At 34.8% G+C, this 17724-nt stretch overlaps 1 protein-coding gene across 7 annotated transcripts in view; it reads left to right on the top strand.

Moving 5' to 3' along the window:
• The window catches only part of IMMP2L (inner mitochondrial membrane peptidase subunit 2), a 407582-nt gene that overhangs the window by 310119 nt on the left and 79739 nt on the right, over positions 1-17724 (top strand). For 3 of the 7 annotated variants that reach the window (XM_059847106.1, XM_059847104.1, XM_059847105.1), the window contains one exon: positions 4396-4498. The exons of 1 other annotated variant lie outside the window; for it this stretch is intronic. In XM_059847106.1, coding sequence (XP_059703089.1) covers positions 4396-4498 — 103 coding nt within the window. Of the gene's footprint in view, positions 1-4395; positions 4499-6034; positions 6466-17724 lie in introns of those variants that run through there. 3 more of the 7 variants (XR_009486577.1, XR_009486576.1, XR_009486578.1) reach the window with 3 other exon arrangements.

Below are 17724 nucleotides of genomic sequence, written 5' to 3'. Positions count from 1 at the left end.
TACTCTGTTATCCCTATCACTATTGCAGAAGAGCTTGGCCATGGCCAGCAGTGGGTCCATCCTGGAGCTGGCCAGCATTGGCCTCTTTGGACATGGAAGATACTTGTGACAGCTTCTCACAGAGTCACCCCTGTAGACCTGGCCTCGCAAACCCGATGAACACGTACAGCAATTCATGTTGCTTAGAGAAAGTTGTTAAGTATGATAGAGCCTACCTATTTGACAAAAGAGTTTGAATTTTCATCTTCTCTGCAAACAGGACATTATCTACAGTGTTTGTTTCCTGTTGACACCCAGAGATATGCGGATTGCTGAGACCTTTGGATTTCTCAAGGTCAAATCAAACTGAAGGCAATCATTCCTCATCCAGCTTAGCCGAGCCAAGTTGCTTGCTTTGGCACTGCTACCGCATCCTAAAAAAGCAGATTTTTCTTGCTTGTGGGCAGGTGGTTAGAATACCATATAGAGCTCATTTTTGACTGTCAAGATTGAAATTATTTCTCAGCCAAGGATAGCTATAAGTACATCTGTTAGCTATTAAATTGTGGAGAAAAAAAAAAAACTTTGCAAAGGTTCAAAATGTACCTCATATGTACGAAAAAAGTAAATCAGAATTTCAGACCAACTTCTGTAAAAATGTCTAAAAAGATAAATGCAATTCCATTATGTTCTGAACAAGAAAATAGCTGCAGCTCTAGTAGACCCTGTTCTTAAGCCAATGAGACTTCAACTACAGTTTGAGCAACAGCAGCATCGGTGATTATTACTAATGTGTCAAACACTTCAGTAAAACCTGAAATTATTTTTTTCTCACACCAGTATGGTTTTTGACAGATGTTTAGATTCTATATATCAAAATGTGGGTAATTTGATGTCTTTGCCTGTAGTGTTGCTAAAGCAAACCATTTAAATAGGAAGAATAAGAGGTGTGTATTTTTCATTATAAGATAGTAAATTTAAGGAAGTGAAAGACTACTCTTCATTAGTAGAGGCTTTATGAAGTTTAAGAGAATGTTCAGTAATTGTAACTCACGCTAATGAACAAGATATGAAATTAAGAAATACTAAGTTAATTATTACTTACAGCAACTTTTCTCTTAAGAATTCATCCAGATATCTTCTAAATTTAATTAAAAACTTCATGTGTGAGAGCTAACAGAGGTCATGGTTACAGTCAGAGAAATGAGTCTAAGGATACTCAGCTAAGAAAGAAAAATAGAAGTTTGTAATGCTTTCAGAATATGTTATTGACTGTAATTCCTTTGTAGCAAAGACCTCTCCCAAGGAATTAATGTTAAAATCCTGGTGAGCTAGTAGTGCTTTTCAATTGATATTTGCTTTGAGGTTTTTTAGTTTTGCAGCCATTGTTGAAGAGTGCTAGAAGCATTCCAAAGTATTTTTTCACTTCGAATTGTGTTTATTTTTCACTGAACTATTGATCATTGCACTTAAAACTGTTATTCATTTACACAGATCTAAACCCCCAAATGTGATAGCAGTGTGCAAGGCTACCCTTAAGAAAAAAGGTGGAGTTAAACTTTTAAAAAATACTTGTGTTACTAAGTTGGCCTTGTAAGATTGCTCAAAATGATGGACAATACTTTTATTTCAGCATGCCCAGCTAAATGTTTAACTAGTGAAACAAATAAATGGTAGCTTGTACATTTAGATCAGGAGCCATATTGCCACTGCAGCACACACATATCGTCTTTTCCTTGCAATTTTGGTCAGAGATTAAAATTTCTGCAGGATTCATGGAAGAGAGGGACAATGACTGATTCTGACTATGAATCAAAATGGATTCTCTTCTTAGGAAAGACCACCAAGTTTGTGGGTTTTTTATTTTAAAAATATCAACATAGTCTTTGCAAGAGTAATTAGAAATAATCTACCATCGTGAACCAAACGTGGCTCTCTTAAGTTTGGTTTTTTTGCAGGAATAGTTTGTTGCTCTCTTGTGGAGTAACTCAAAAATGAAGTTTTTTTAAAAATTAAAACCAATATCAAGAAACAGATGATCCAGCTCACTGCAACATGAACCTTTGTTGTGGTTTGTTATTAATGCATGCATTAAAAATCTTGAGTAGAAGTTTGTTTTCAAATTCCAGAGTGCTCCACAGGACAGTGTTTGCAGCAGTATTGCTAGAAAGGATACAAAGTCCCCAGATAACTCCTATGCAAATACTGCAGTAACATTTTGAAGTAATTATTTCAGGGAAATAGATTTGCTTGCCTCTCTTCTGTTCACAGGTATGCTGGCATATTATTTGCCATATTATTTTCCTGACATTTGTGAGGTAAACATGCCAGCAGAATTAACTTTCAAATCCTTTCACCCTTCTGAGTGAAATTCAGTCTTGTACATGAAGTCTGTAAGGGTACAGAACTTCATCACAATATACTCTTGTGTATTGAGGAAGATGCATGGAAGAGAAAATTAAATATTTTTTGAGCTATTGTTTGCCTTAATCACTGATGGAAGAGACCCATTTAATAATTTTCAGAAGTGTCTAATCAAACAGCCAAATTAATGAACAATTCTCAACCTATAATTTAAAACACTTTGCTAGTAAAATATGTGATATTTTGTAAAAGAAACTATCAATAAGATGGAGCATTATGAAATCTAAAAGCATAAATAATTTATTGTCCAAACTGTTTGCCATATCTCTTGAAAAAAAAAAAAAAGAAAGGATTTGCATAGTAATAAATGGCTTTATAAGCAAAATGGAATTATTATAGTGTACTCATTGTATTTAGGAAATCATATATTTACCAACTAGGTCAGTTTTACATTTTTGTTTTGAATGGTTTAGGAATTCAGTCTTGAATAATGCGTAATATGGAACTGTTCTATATAAAATGAAGATCAGTCTTTTTCTTTTTTGCCAATAAGCTATTTTTTCAGCTTTCAATGAAAGTACATGTAGAATTACATTAGAATATAGCACTGGAATGCTCATCCTTTTAGCTGCCAAAAAATAGCTGTTTGAAAAAGGATTAGTCAGATTTTGTGACTTGCAAATAAAGTAATTATTATTTTTATTTGAATAATACAGTCAAAGTTAATAAAATGCACTTTTGAGGATTTCTTATTCATCTAATATTTCATGGCCTTCAGGCTATTGATTAGCTTGTCCTTTCAACATACTCACCCTCCTCCCCAACCAAAACAAGCTTCCCCAAACCCAATATTTTTCATTCTGACTTGTGAATATCCCTGATTAGTGCTATTGCACAGTTCAGCTCAGTCTCCTGGTGAAGATGGTTTTCTGTCTCCAGTTGAATTTTTTTTAGTTTTAGAGTGTGCTCCTTCTGCCTTCTGCTCTGAGGGCATATCTTCCAGACAGGGAAAAGCAATGAGCAGCTGGAGGCAACAAGCTAGATCAAAAGTCTGTTTCTGTCCATGGACAGATTTGTTTATTCAAAACTAAATAAGAGGTATCACTATTCAAAGTCCCATCTGTAAATACTTCATCCTGGTAATAATTCAGTGTGCATGACAATTGCTGTCTGGGGTTAAATCATGACAACTTCTCTGCATGAATGATTGCAGAATAACAGGTCCCATCTGAAAGAAAGCAGAAGTGTGTGGTAGAAGGCAGATTGGCATTGTGAAAATGACAGCTACTTGGGGAACTAAATACAGGAATTTTGCATCCTCTGCACCTCAGCTTTAGTACTAATCTGTAGTTTGTCATTTTGTAATACTGGGACACGCTGCAGCAGTATGATTTTCTGTAGAGGATGGCATCAGTGTCATTTTTCTTCATCACTTGGCCTTCTCTTGAAGGTTTTTTTAAAGTTTATCCTGTTTAGCCTGTTACAGCTGAACAAATCCTACCCCCAGGACAGAATAATTGCAGGAATCTATGCTCTGAATCTGAGGCCAGTTCAGATACAGCAGTATATTTTTGATGAAAAAAACAGCCCTAAACTGTATCATTATGTGACTGCAACATATGAATGTTCACTGGTATTTACCTGAGATAAAATCTGATGGTTTGAAATTTTGTTACTACAGAGGTGAAGTTAATAATCTGTTAATTATATTTAACTGAAAAGTCTCTTCTTCCTTTCTTGTGTTGTAGTTTCTGACAAAACAATGTAGTAAACAGGCCCTGATAGTGCAACCAGCTCATACAAAATTTTCATATATTTTGACTTCAGTAACATTCTTGAAGTCCAAAGGACTTCAGTGCAGGCAGTTTTAAGCTAATGCTGAGGTGTATGGAAGGTCAAATTCCAAACCCAGATATATATGAGTTTTTCCTAACAAAATATTGTTGGGGCTAGGGGTTTTTGTGTATATTTTGGTGATTGGGTTTTTGGGGAGTTGTTGTTTGTTTGTTTTTAAAATCTGTTAAACTAACCATTTTTTCCAATTCTGCTTAGAACCATTGGATACAAAAAGAAGTATGTGAAAGTTCCACACGGTCATATTTGGGTGGAAGGGGATCACCATGGGCACAGCTTTGACAGCAACGCTTTTGGTCCTGTAAGTCAATTCTCTGTATGTCACACTTTGCAGCTGAAAAACTGTGCATAAGTGAAACACAGTGAGTCTGAATTGATTGTGAGTGCAGTTTTATTATTTTTGTGAGAATTATTACAATTTATAAAATATCTTGGTCAGCAGATATTGAGTTTTTTCTTAGCTATTATAAAAAGAATAAGGACTTCTTTCAATTCCCCACATTGAAGGAGATGTGGTAGAGATTTTAAATTTGTGGGATATGCTGGAGTTGTAGCCAGAGGGTGAGCCAGCTCTCTGTAGCTGACAGATGCTCCCTGAGGACTTTTTGCCAGCTGATACAATTTGGAATGATTCCCTCCTGGGAGCTTTGTCTTGCTTTAGTGCCAGTACTGGGATAAAGAATTGGGGAATTGTAACCATGCTTAACAAGTGTTAACTAGTAAATTGGTCAGTGGACAATAGCAGAGATATTTCAAAACTCTTCCCAATGTAAATATTTAAATTTTCTTTGCATATTGAATGAAAAGAAAATGTAACCCATAAAATCTGTTTCTTGATGGGTGAAAGTGTACATCTTTTCATCTAGAGGACAGTCAATTATTGCTCTGAACTCTAGTTCGGGTTTGGTTTTGGCTTTGTTACACTTTGTATAGATCCTTGTTCTTGTTTTAACTTAATCTAGCATGCAGGAAATAGTTGCATAGACTGTGTATCCTGCTGTGGAAATGCAAACTCTTTTAGCCCTATTCTACATGCAGGATTTCTCTCTTTTTTTAACAGAGAATATTCCTCTAATGTTATTTAAAAACGCACTGTTTGTTACAGGGAAGCTGTCAAGGTTGGATTTTTCCACCCTTATGCATTTCCTGTCTATTTCATACAGAAGTCATCCCACTGACTAATTGAAATAATGACAAGAAGGACCTTATGAGTTTATCTGGCTTCTTGAAGTTTAGCCCAATTATTAAAATGAAATCATTTGTTCTTAGAAAATAATACAAAATCGGCCCACTGTCTGATTTGGAGCATGTAATGGTGATAGCTTCTTGTAGCTTGTCTCACTTTTTGTGTGCTTGTATTTCCTGCTGGTTTTCATTATTATTTTCTTTCTGCCATCTTCTAAGATTTCTGACATCTAGTTTTAGAGGTTCTTTCTGTCAGAATTAAGTCAGTCTATCCTGTGCAGGCATCTCTTTCCTCCCTTAGTAAGCTTTTCTCTGTCACTCTCTATTCCCAACATAAATCTTAGTCATAAAGCCACTAATCTTCTTTTCACTTACAAATATATTGCCAATGTAGTCTCAGAGCATAAAGAACCTTTAGCAGTTGGACATTGGTTTCAGATTTACAGCAGCTCACACAGAAAGGTAAAATCATACAAGGTAAAATCCTCAAGGTAGGCACCATGCAGCTTTCATGCAAGATAGAATGTTGGGGTAAATCTAAATACCCTCAGATTTTTGCTCAATTCACTGATGTTTATAAATATTAGTAAATCCCTTTCACTAGTCTTTGACCTCACATTAATCATCAGTTGTTAGCTAACATCAGATAGTATATCACTTTTCTTCCAGCAATGGCACTTTTGAGAGCTAGCAGGACAGGTTTTGACAGTGAATTCTTTATCTTTCTTCAGGAAGAATGACCTTTGTATTGCTTTGATGAATACATTACGGGCAAGTCAGCTGTAAATTGGTATTTTCCCCTCAAATTAAATTAGAACAGCAATTGCTGAATGCAAGCAGAAGGCACAGAAGAGATCGCAGGGTTTAAAACTAGCTTCAGAATACTAAAATATAGAATTTTTCTGTCTGTAGAAGAAAGTGGAAAGTGCATTTAGAAGGACACACTGCACTCTAGGTTGTTTTCATCCCACATGTGTAAGATTTTAGGTTACTGGGACATTTTCTACTGCTCTTCTGTACTCTGGAGATTGTTTGCACAAGTGAATTAAAATATTAAAATCACTCTTTCAAGCCATTCAGAAGGTATGTACTTTTTGAAAAAAAATTCTCTCCTAAGACTGCAGCACTGGTAAGGAACAGACGTGGTAAGACATGGAAATGTTTTTCTCGTTTTGTTAATATATAGGTCACTAGGATATTAGGTTAAATGTGTGTCACATTAGGACATGTGTGTCACAAGTCTGACTTTCAAAATGATGTTTTCTTTGATCAAAAGATGCAGTAGAAATAGTGGGGGGCTTAAGTGGACTGTATTGTAGGCTACCATTGCTTCTGCTTTCATGTGATCGTATAGTAAAAAGGCATTTATCATACTGCAGATAGACTCAGTAATGTTTTGTAGGTGAACTTAATGAGTTACATGGGGCATAAAAGGAAATTATAGAAAAACAGATTGAGAACAGATGTTAGAATAGTTTTTTTTTCTTGGAGAATAACTCTGTGTAATGGCCTAATGGGTTAGGTTGATAAAGCATAAACCCTGATACCAATCAAGTTCTAAATTAGATGCACCTTTGGAGAGATATGAATTTCTAAACTGCAAAACCTGGCCTGATTAAATTGTGTTTATTTAGTTCATAAAAATGTTATAAAATAAATAATTTCTTGTTATTGCATGGTTTTACAAGACTAAAATTGGATTTTTAAAGAATAGACACATATTTTCCTGAAGCGAGTAAATAAAATGAAAATGTTTAAACTAAGATTTTTAGAGGTTTACTATTTCCTTTCTGCTTAATTTTTTCTTTAAATAAAATTATTACCTTAACTGATAGTAGAAAAATAACAGGGTATCTATGGTTAGTGATGAATTAGAAAAGCTATTAGGCTTGTATATGACCAAAACTTAGATATTAATTACCTTTTCTTAATATGGGACTAAATTAATTAATTCATGGCTATTGTACATTGTCTTTTAAAAAAATGCTTTGTGTAATACTGACTAGCAGGTGATACATAATACTATTGCTTTAATACTGATGTGTTTCAGGTTTGGAAATCTGTCAGCCACTCATAACACTGAAAATAACTTTTTTTGAATAGAAGCCAATAAACATCTAGAGATCTTGCATATTTTTACTATTATTTAAGGGGTAAAAAATTACATATCCCTGGATTTTTTTTCAGTTACCTGGACTAGGATAGAGATTTCTGTTACATTGACTGTTGCTGTTTCTTAATTCTGAGTGCAGTTTTATAATATTAGGTTAATATTCTTTATTTAGCATACTACAGAAATGTGATAATAAATACCTAATATAATTAAGGTATCAGTTTTTAAAGTTTGTTCTTTTTGTTTTCAGTTCTGGTAATTTTCCTATTTTGATGGACCTTTTTACTATGGGTTTTAGTTCTACAGCATAGGAAATATAAAAGTAATGTTCCTGGCAATGCTTCTGCTTTCTTAGATCAGAAATGCAGGAGATATTATAAAGAATTGATGAAGTATTAGACTCTTCTGCGGCTTCAAATTTCTTAAAAATTTTAAAGGGTTAACTTTATGCCAGATCAGGTATTGTCTTTGCTTGCATAGTCAGGATAATATCAGCATAAAAACAAGGTGACAATTTATATTCTGTGTCCAATATTCTGGCTGACTCAAGGCAAAAGTCATTATAAACTGTACCTTTTGTAGATTGAATGTTTAGAGCTGGCAGCCGGTTATCCAAACAATATGTGAGGGTATCTAAGAAACAGTTACTAATAAGAGCATGGAGTAACTAATATATTCCTGGCTGTACACATGTGCAGTCAGAAGCTCTCTCATCATTTTAAAAATAAAACAGGGAAATTTCATCCTACAATGCTCTTATTTATACATTTACATGTTTCCAGATGCCTCCAACCTGGGGATATGAAAGACATTTATAAAATTAGGGCTTGCAATCCATGGCAGCCTTTCAGCTGTCATGTAAAAGACCTGAACAAAAGCTCATTAAAGTCAATGAGAGCTTTCTATTGGCTTTAATGGCTTTGGAGGAAGTTCTTTATGAATTAACCTGTACAATCCAGTGTAAGGGCAAAAAAACCTGTTATCCTCCTTATCTTCCTTGGAAACTTCTAACACAGGTCGGTTCAGTACCAAAAAGTATATCTTTTTGCCCATCCAGGTCCCTATCCCAGCCCTCTTCCTAAAAGTATATCTTTAATGTGTTAATTTTCAAAACTAATTCTTGTTGAACCTGAGCCTAAATTTTTTATTTGACACAAGTTTTGTTTTTATAAGCTTCAAATGAGTAAATTGCTTTTAGTTAGCATTACTGTAGAGGCCAATTTTTATGATTGCCTATTCTGTACTGTACCTTCATGGAATAAAATATCTGAAAAAGCTTTCTATCTGTTTAACAATATTTTCATTTAACAGCACAAACCTGTAGACTGTGGCTAAGAAACTATAAACTAGGATGACACTGAACAGAATATGCTGGATTTATTAGGTATTTTGATTTGATTTTCAAAGGCTATCATCATCCCTTTCAGCTATAAGATAGGAATGGTTTGACTGTTAACCCTCAACAGGCAAATTAAATTACTTGCAGTAGTAGAATGTGGCCTCTTATGATTTTTTTAGGCTGATTTGTCTTTCTCTCGGTAATTACTGTTAGTGAATACAAGTAGGCAAAAGCAGAAAATAAGAAAATTATATTAGAGAGTAAGTTGAACAGAAATATGACACTTCTAGTGGAGTGCAGAGGTTACTGCTGTTAAAGGAAATATTTAAATCAAGATGTCTGCAGCAAGTGAGAGTACCCCTGTTTCATTTGTTCTGTCATCTTCTGACGGAGGTTCAGTGGACAGCTGAAGGTGGAAGCAGATCTCTTTCTGCAGTTTTGAATTACTTGCATAACAGCAAAAAAAGAATGCCACATATCCTAAGAGTGCACATCATCTTGGTGATGATCTTGCCAACTGGTGAAGCTTTCATATGTGAGCTGTAAACTAGTGCAGGGATTACATATCTCCCTGAAATGGAGCAGCCTCTAAGACAAGAGGTGGGAAGAGTTTAACAGCTCCCAGCAGTGCACTGAGCATCACTGCATTAAATTGCACAATAAGGCACATAGCTAGGGCACGCTTCCCACAGAGAGCTCTGCCAGGACTTGAAATACCTGCTGACTCCAAAATGCCATTCAAAGAGGCTTAAGACAAATATGTCAGTGGCAGAGTACCAAACCCTGTTTTTCTTAGTTTGGAACAGTCAAGAAGAGATAGTCAAGGGTGGCAATACAAAAGTGTGATTTTGACAAGAAAACACTTTTCTGTAGTTACACTCCTAAAGTTAATGTAGGTGAGGAGAAGAGTGATGACAAAGGAATCAGTGGAGGATGGGAATGACCTGCTGGGGACTTGTCTGCATTAACTTGCTAACAGATGTTGCAGATTCTTCTGTTAACTTTTTGCTACCACTGCCACCAGTGCACACCTTCACTCTGCTGTACAGATGTAGCCTTGAAGAGAGGAGTGACTCTTGTGGGCTCGGTGACATTTCTAGTTCTCTCTTGGGAATTAAAGAAGAAATGAAGCCTGTGTTTAAACAGGATGTGTAATGCAAATAGGCAATCAATGCCATTCCATATTATTTATCTCTGGTTACTGGCAAAAATAAAACAGGTGAAACTGTTCACAATCAGAAAAAAGACTTTTCATATGGAGCATGAAGTTACCAGTAGTAAATGGCATGGATGCACAGCTTGAACTTGTAAAAATCTGTGGTGAATAAAACAGATAGAACATTATGTGTTATGACTGATGACAAATAAAGCTCGAAGGAAAAATATGCTTGTCCCTTTGAGAGAATACTATATGTGAGACGCAAATTGGGATGGTGGATTTTCTGTGAAGAATGACAATTCACTCCAGGAGCTGCTGAAGGGGAGCCTTGCTAATAAGACTGTGTGGCCTAACTGTCCATTAAATTATCATGGCTAACTGAATTTGCACTATAGGGAATAAAAAGTCCCCTATAGCTGTCCTAATTATTTTGAAAAGTAAAATATTTAGCTTGACTATTTTAAACCAATGCATATGGCTATTATCATGTGACTAAAACCTCTCAGTTAAGGCTACTCTATTTCTTAGCAGTAGAAAGTTTGCTTTTTGTCTCAGTTATGTCAAATCTTATTTTATGCATTCTAGCTAATTTTCTCTATTACTTGTAAATGTAATTTATTTAGCATTGATAAAGCTTCAGTCATTCTGCTTATGGAGCAGAATTTATGTACCAAATTCAAGCACAATAAATTATTAATGCAAATATTTAGTATTTCTGAATGCCAGAACCTTTAAAGAATTTTAAAGGTTCTGCTAAGAAGGTTCTACTAAGAATGGTAGTCTGAGCCGTCTTTTGGCGTCACTTATATTGAAATAAACTAGGAAAAATGTTGAAACAGTATTGGATCTATTTAATGAAATATTAGAAGTGATCAGAGAGCTGTCAGAATCATGCAATCATTTTTGATTATCTAATTTGAACAGCTCTGCATTCAAATATAATCATTTGTGAAACCCTGTGTACTCCTTTATCAGTTTCCTTACAATTCTATTTCTCTCAAGTTATTGCTTGAAGTGCCCTTATATTTGATAATCTTTCTGGAGGATTTGTAGCATTATAATGTCTTTATTGAATTTAAAAAATTGCTTGTTTTAATGCATATGAGGTTCAAAGGAATCTTTGCTGACTTCTGTATAGTTTAACTGCATAGGGAATTTTGATTCATGGAGGCATTCATATTAAGATTTGCCAGGACATAATTGAAAAAAAAACTACTTAATGTATTTATTTCTTTATAATTTTACCTCCTTGGACATGGATTATTGTCAAAGCTTAGACACTGATCACTAAAAAACAGTTCTAAATTTTAGTTTGCAGAATTGTTGGAAATTTTTATTTACCTTATTCCATTTTTGGATACAATAAATGTTTTGGTGTATCAAGTACTCATGTCATTAAAGGTTCCAGTCCTAAAATAAGACTATTTTACTCTAGCACCTTGTGTACATGATTGCACATCATATTGGAAGGTTAAAAATGTGTGTTTGTATGGCAGTGAAGGGGCAAACCAATGTGTCTGTGTTTATTTACAAGTGCATGTTTATTTCATTTAGAAGCAAAAATGAATTACTGAGCCACGATGAATGCTACACCAGTACTTCTACGAATTATTATAGGGAAGTGATGTTTTCCATGCACTTGGTGCATGTGCAGTCAGGATAGTGTGCTCTGGGGATTCCCTGCAGAAGAGTGGGTAAATAGGCCCTGAGAGAGGCCCCTGTGACAGACCTGTAGCCCAGCATGCAGAGGTTCCAGAACAGGCTTTGCTCAGCCTGGGTGGGAAGGCTGCAAGGAGAGATCAGAGCTGTCCTCAGCTGCTGCACAGAGAATGGGGAAGGCAGGGCCAGACTCCTCTGAGAGACAGAGTCAAGGGACAAGAGACAGCAGGCACAGCACCCAGAGTTCTGAACAGACATTAAGTTATTTAAGTTTGGTTTTTTTTCATTATGGCAAAGTCATGCATTGGTTGCTGAAAAAGGAAGATATCCATTTTCGGAGATAGTAAAAAAGTCTGCCTGGAGAACCCTGAGCAACCTGAGCTGGCTGAGTCCTCCCAAGTAGGAGGCTGGACAAGGTAATCTCCAGATGTCCCTTCCTACCTGTATGTCTGCATATAGGAAAATGACTTTTATTTTGTCAGTACTCTTTTATTTAGCATCTGGACAGTAATTGACAAAAGTTGTGTGTTAACACTGATGGAATCACATTTATCAAGAGAGAGAAAATAGGAAATTTACTTTTCTATAGCTGCAGTGTCTCAGAAAATTATCAAGGGTATCAAATTGCATTTTAGATTGTACAAACATTTCTTTGCAAACTTTTATTTGTAGTGCCTCTGTTCTAAAATGAATAGTTTGGAAACTCTACTAGATATCATGAATTTTCCTAACCTGGCCATGTTTAAATTCCAGCCTGAGGAGAGAAGAAAACTTTTCTGCAAATATTAGTAGCAAACAATTTTTTTTTTTAAGCAGTACTTCAGACTTTATAAGTATGTTGTGGAGCAACATTTAATTTTAGCTAAATCTGATTTGGACTAGGATCCTGATCTTTCAAACATTTGTTTTTATGTATTTTATGTCTATAGCATCTTCTTAATAAAGTCCAAGGCCTGCAAGTTTCAGACTACTTCTCTTGTTTTTATTGTGTCTTTTCTCCATCTCTTATTTTGAAAGACTTAATAAATGAAGCACCCTAGCTCAAACTGAATCATTTTGCTGATTCTGGTGATGACAGCTAATTCAGTAAAAACTTTAATTTTTAATTAAGCAGAACTTTTGCTGTTAAGTAATTTAATTCCTGATTGTTATCCAAGAAATCAAAGCATTTTCCAAACTGTGTGAGCTTTTTTTGAAAACTACAATTGTAATGGACATATTATTTATTGATTTATTTACTAATTTTCAGAATATAAAAGTATAGAAATAGTCTTTTGTTGAACAGAATCATGGTCTTTTCAGGGAAATGTTCAGATTGATAGCAGAATTTTCAAGTTATTATTTCTCTCTTTCACTGCAGAAGAGACAAGTAGGAATAATTCTTCAGAGGTAATTCCCATAGAACATTACTTTTGGTGAGAGGGACAATGCCTACTAACAGAGTAGCAAATAGGTTTGCAACACAAATAATAAAATATATTCCTCTTCCATTGATTGTTATTTGAGATATTGTTACTTAATTAAAGTTGGATATAGTTCCTTTAATTTACTTGTTCTGAGGATTTGGGCACTGCAGATTAGCATCTATTAAGGCTTGAAATTTTATGTAGATTTTAATTAAGAGCTCCTGCAACTCACTGTCAGATTCAGGAACCAGCACAGTTTTTGTTTTTCTCTTGTCAATCTGGAGATTTTGAAAAGAATGGTCTATAATGGGGAAACTGGTATTTCCTCTTTCACATATGCACCACTTATGTAGCTATAATGTCTGTCCTGATGGAATTATTTAAAATGTGTTTAACTGCATTTGAGGCAACCAGAAATCTCCTATCATGTGATCATCAGCCCTCTGTGGTCATGAGGACAAGTCCCATGTAAACTTTTGATTGTGAACCTTGATAACAATGCCTGTAAGCTGCAAGATCTGTTACTCAATATCACATTTTCTAATTGCAAAATTTTATTTTAACCCTGGGTCATCTATCCCAGTATAATTTTAAGGAATGCTACTCTGAAATATGTATGCATTAGAGTTTATACCAGTGCTGTCTCTTCTTCCATGCAATATATCTTCCTGAAGCTGGAGGACCAGGTGACAAGCTTTGGGGGTTGTTAACTTGTACAACTCATATTTGTGAGATATCACTTTTTGCAATGGGAGCAGAAGGAAACCACAGTAGTAGTAAACATGATGTGTTGACAAGATCTGATATTTTTCCCAGCAAAGGTATAAATCTGAAGATGATTAACAATTTTCACTCTAAATCATGGGTCATGGATCAATAATTGATTAGAAAGAATGAGGAAGAAAGAAAGAAAAGACAAATTTTTAACTCTGCAAAATAACACTTCCACTTCTGGTGGAAGTCATGCAATTTTAGTAACAAAAATCTGTGCAGCATCAGTTAAACTGATAAGAAAAAAAAAAGCCTCTCTGTATTCCATGATGGTAAAATGAATTATCAGGTATTTTTTAGATGAGTCAGTTCATTATCTTTCTTGAGAGCAGAGTAAATGCCCCCACAATGACTGCTTTACAGCCATTGGATTAATGTATGTGAAAAGGTTCTTAAGCAAAGGGGATAACTTATTAAAACCTTTAGTCAACACTGCCAGAGTTATTATTTGTAGAAGATAGCTTTGACACAACCAAGATAGGAAAGCAAAGAGCTACAAACCTTCCCAATTTTTCTTTTGGATCACCTTAGCAGGACTCAGGTTTTCTGTAGTTTAGCCAGTCAGAAATTTTAAAGCCAAAAGCTCATCTTCCTTCCACTAAAAATGCACCAAAGAAATAGCAGGAAGTTTAAGTGTACTATCATCTTAGCAGTTTAGTATTTTCAATTCTGTATTATGCCCAATCATATTCATATATCTTCACATTATGAAAATTGAAATTCAGGTTTCATTTGCAACTTAATAAAAAACAGGATTTGTATCATTTAGATGCCAAAATAACAGACTCTGGACTACTCTGTAACAGATGTGAAACTGGTATCCAACACTGAATTTTGGCCATATACACAGTACCTCTAATGAAAGCCAGGGGAAGCCTATGACCAAAACAAGATGTAATACACTGAAAAAGGAGAGGGATCAGAAGAAGTGACTGCCTACAAAATTCTCCATGACTGCTTCTTGGCAGGTTATAGCTCCACCTAATAAAATGCTCACCTTCACATTTCAGAGGCTTTGGCAGGTAGAAAGAGCTCACCAGATGATGTTTTTCACAATTTTAGAGATTAGACACAGGCATTCCAGGATCCATTTTTTTTTCAAGACTCTTATAATTCTGTCACAACCATGAGACACTAACTGAAATTTGTTCTTCAAAATGCTGCTAATGCAGGTTTCCACACACAGGATAAGTCAGAAATACCTGTGTTACTCTTCCAGACTGAAGAGTAAAAAAATGAACGTGCACTTGGGAGTGAAATTAGGCATGCCCCCCGAAAAGTTCCAGTATTGCTGCAGCTGCTGTGCTCTCTGTATCCTCAGGCTGTGATATAACACTCCCCTTTGACAAGGTCAATATGCTGTTTTCTCTGAGGTGTGTATTGTTTTCTGATAAGTCCTGTAATACAGGCCTTAAGAACTACTACTACAGGACTTTAGAAACTTTCATATTCATGATATCTGTACTCAAATATGCTGTTAAGTCTTATGTATTGTCAGAGGAATTTTAGAGGTCCTCAGTGTTCTGCATGCATCAATGAAAGCATAAGGTCTCAATTCAAAACAATCCTTAGTTAATATAGGATCTGATTATACTTAGTGAGTGGAGCCATATAAAGAATAAATCTAATTTTCACAGTTATTAAAATGTTTGTAGTATCAGAGTGCATTTTGCTTCACATCAATTTTCAAAGAAACCATTGTATTTTCAATTAAAGAGTTTGATATTATTACAAAGAAATTAGATTTTAAATGAAAAATATTTAGATTAAACAAGACAAAAAATAGAAGAATAAAGTCTTCATGTTTACATGAACATCGTAATGATGTTGAGTTAGGAAGAAATGCCCTTTAGTCACTTTGGATCCCATTCAGAACTCTCTTACATCTTCCTACTGTTAAGTTCTCTGAGAGAGTTTTCCTGTAAATCTTTTATAAGTACTTTTCTGTTGTCACAGTATCTCTAAGTTTCAAGAAGTAGAATGGTAAATGCATTTGTTAAAAACCTACAGTTCATTGTTTCCTTATTCTGCTGAGTGCTCTACTAGCCCCACTAGTTATGCACATACCACTGCAAAACAGGTGTGTTTGTGCAATGGAAACATGTTCAAGAAATAGATTTTAGTGCATAAGTTAGAAACAAAGTTTGTATCAAAAGGTCATGTATATTCCATTCTATAATATTCACTCTTCCCTTCCAAATTTTTTCAAAACTGTGTACTTTGCATTGTGCATAGAAAAAGATGCAACTCACATAACAGTAGAAGGAAATCTTGGACTTCTGTTGTAGCATTCATCTCATGTTTGAACTATATTCTTAAAAAAGAAAATAATAAAATACTGTCTTGATCATTTATATTTGCATTTGCATGCAGTGTGGTTTGTATGGAAGGCTTATTTTACATCTGTGTTTCAGTTTGAAGTTTCAGGAAGTGCTGCAGCCTGAAGTAATTCATGCTCTAAAATAGAAGATTATAATGGGATATCTTTCTTCCCTGGTTTGCTTTTAGAGTTCTCTCCTGGCACATTTTACACAAATTAATTTGACAGTAACAAAAACTAAAAAGGTATTTGGATTACTTCAGCAGTAAACTAGCAACAGAGCCATGTCATTTCAATTTATCACTTGTCTTTAAGTGTGTGAAACCTTAGTGCTTCATCACATTCAAATAGATTGCTTATATATAGAAAAAAGCTGCAGACTTCACAGAGAGGAAAAAAAATTATCAACTGCCAGCTGAGCTTTCACATTCTCCCTGACTTGCAAATTTTTTCGTGAATCTCACACTACCTGAAGTAGAACAGCATAGTAACCTTAGTTTTACCCCTGTTACTATGTCTCAGGATATTAGGGGTTTATCCATCAAAAAGAGCTCTGGCCCTAACAACACACTGGGCCTTTGAAATTATAACCTGAGAGGCAAATCCTGAGATCTGTGAAACCAAACTTAACCTCTACAGTTAGCTTCTATCCTTCTAGCATAAATCTGTGTTTCTTTGTACACTGAAGATATCTACTATATTCCCAGGGTTATACAGGAAGGGAACATGCACTTATTCAATCATGCTTGCACAAACATATTGAAAACAGAAAAGGAAAAGGAAAAAAAATAAAATACAAAAAAAAATTAAAATTACAAGTTGGTATCTTTTCCTGTGATAAATTCCACAGAGACTGAAAAGTGAAGATAGCCTGAACAGATGATGCATTATAAAGTAATTGTTAAAAAAAGCACAATTATTCTTTGAGTTATCTTACCTCCAGGTATCTCATGTTTTTAAGCTCAGAAAGAAAGAAAGAAATGTAATTTCTTCTAGTATTTCAAATATGAAGCTTTTCCTTTTTTTGGTCAAAATAAGTGAGGTCAGGGCAGACATACTCTTTTTACAGAACCCAATATTTAAAGTGAATGATTGATCTATTGAAAATCCAATGTGATTTATCATGCATAATTAAAGAACTAGAACACTTTTAATCTAAAAAGCCTCAGTGAATAAATTCTTCCAACTCAATGATAAATATCTCTGTAAAATGAACTTAGTAAACAGCATCAGTATAATCTCTATTCAAACAATATTCCTTTTTTCAATGGGTTTATTATTATGTTGCTACATGTGCTTGTTTTATTATGGATCATTATTGTCTTGTGCTCTTGCTAGTGTCTTGCTGCAGAAACCAAGACTAGTGAAACAAAAAGTAGTAATAGTACAACATTTTAGTTTCAATGAAGTATTGATGCAGTGGATAAAAATAAGGTTTGATTATTCTTCAGAGGCTTTTTCCTTGTCAGAATACCAGGGTGCTTTTTCTGAATAGTAAACTATATAATCAAAGAGAAATAGCTCTGTTTACCAGGAGTAGACAAAGTAGCAGATACCAGTAATATCTGGAAAAGA

Source organism: Haemorhous mexicanus, chromosome 5 (genome assembly GCF_027477595.1).
Source record: "Haemorhous mexicanus isolate bHaeMex1 chromosome 5, bHaeMex1.pri, whole genome shotgun sequence".
Lineage (NCBI taxonomy): Eukaryota > Metazoa > Chordata > Aves > Passeriformes > Fringillidae > Haemorhous > Haemorhous mexicanus.
The sequence above is the reverse complement of the archived record's forward strand: the minus strand, read 5'-3'. Positions and strand labels throughout refer to the sequence as shown.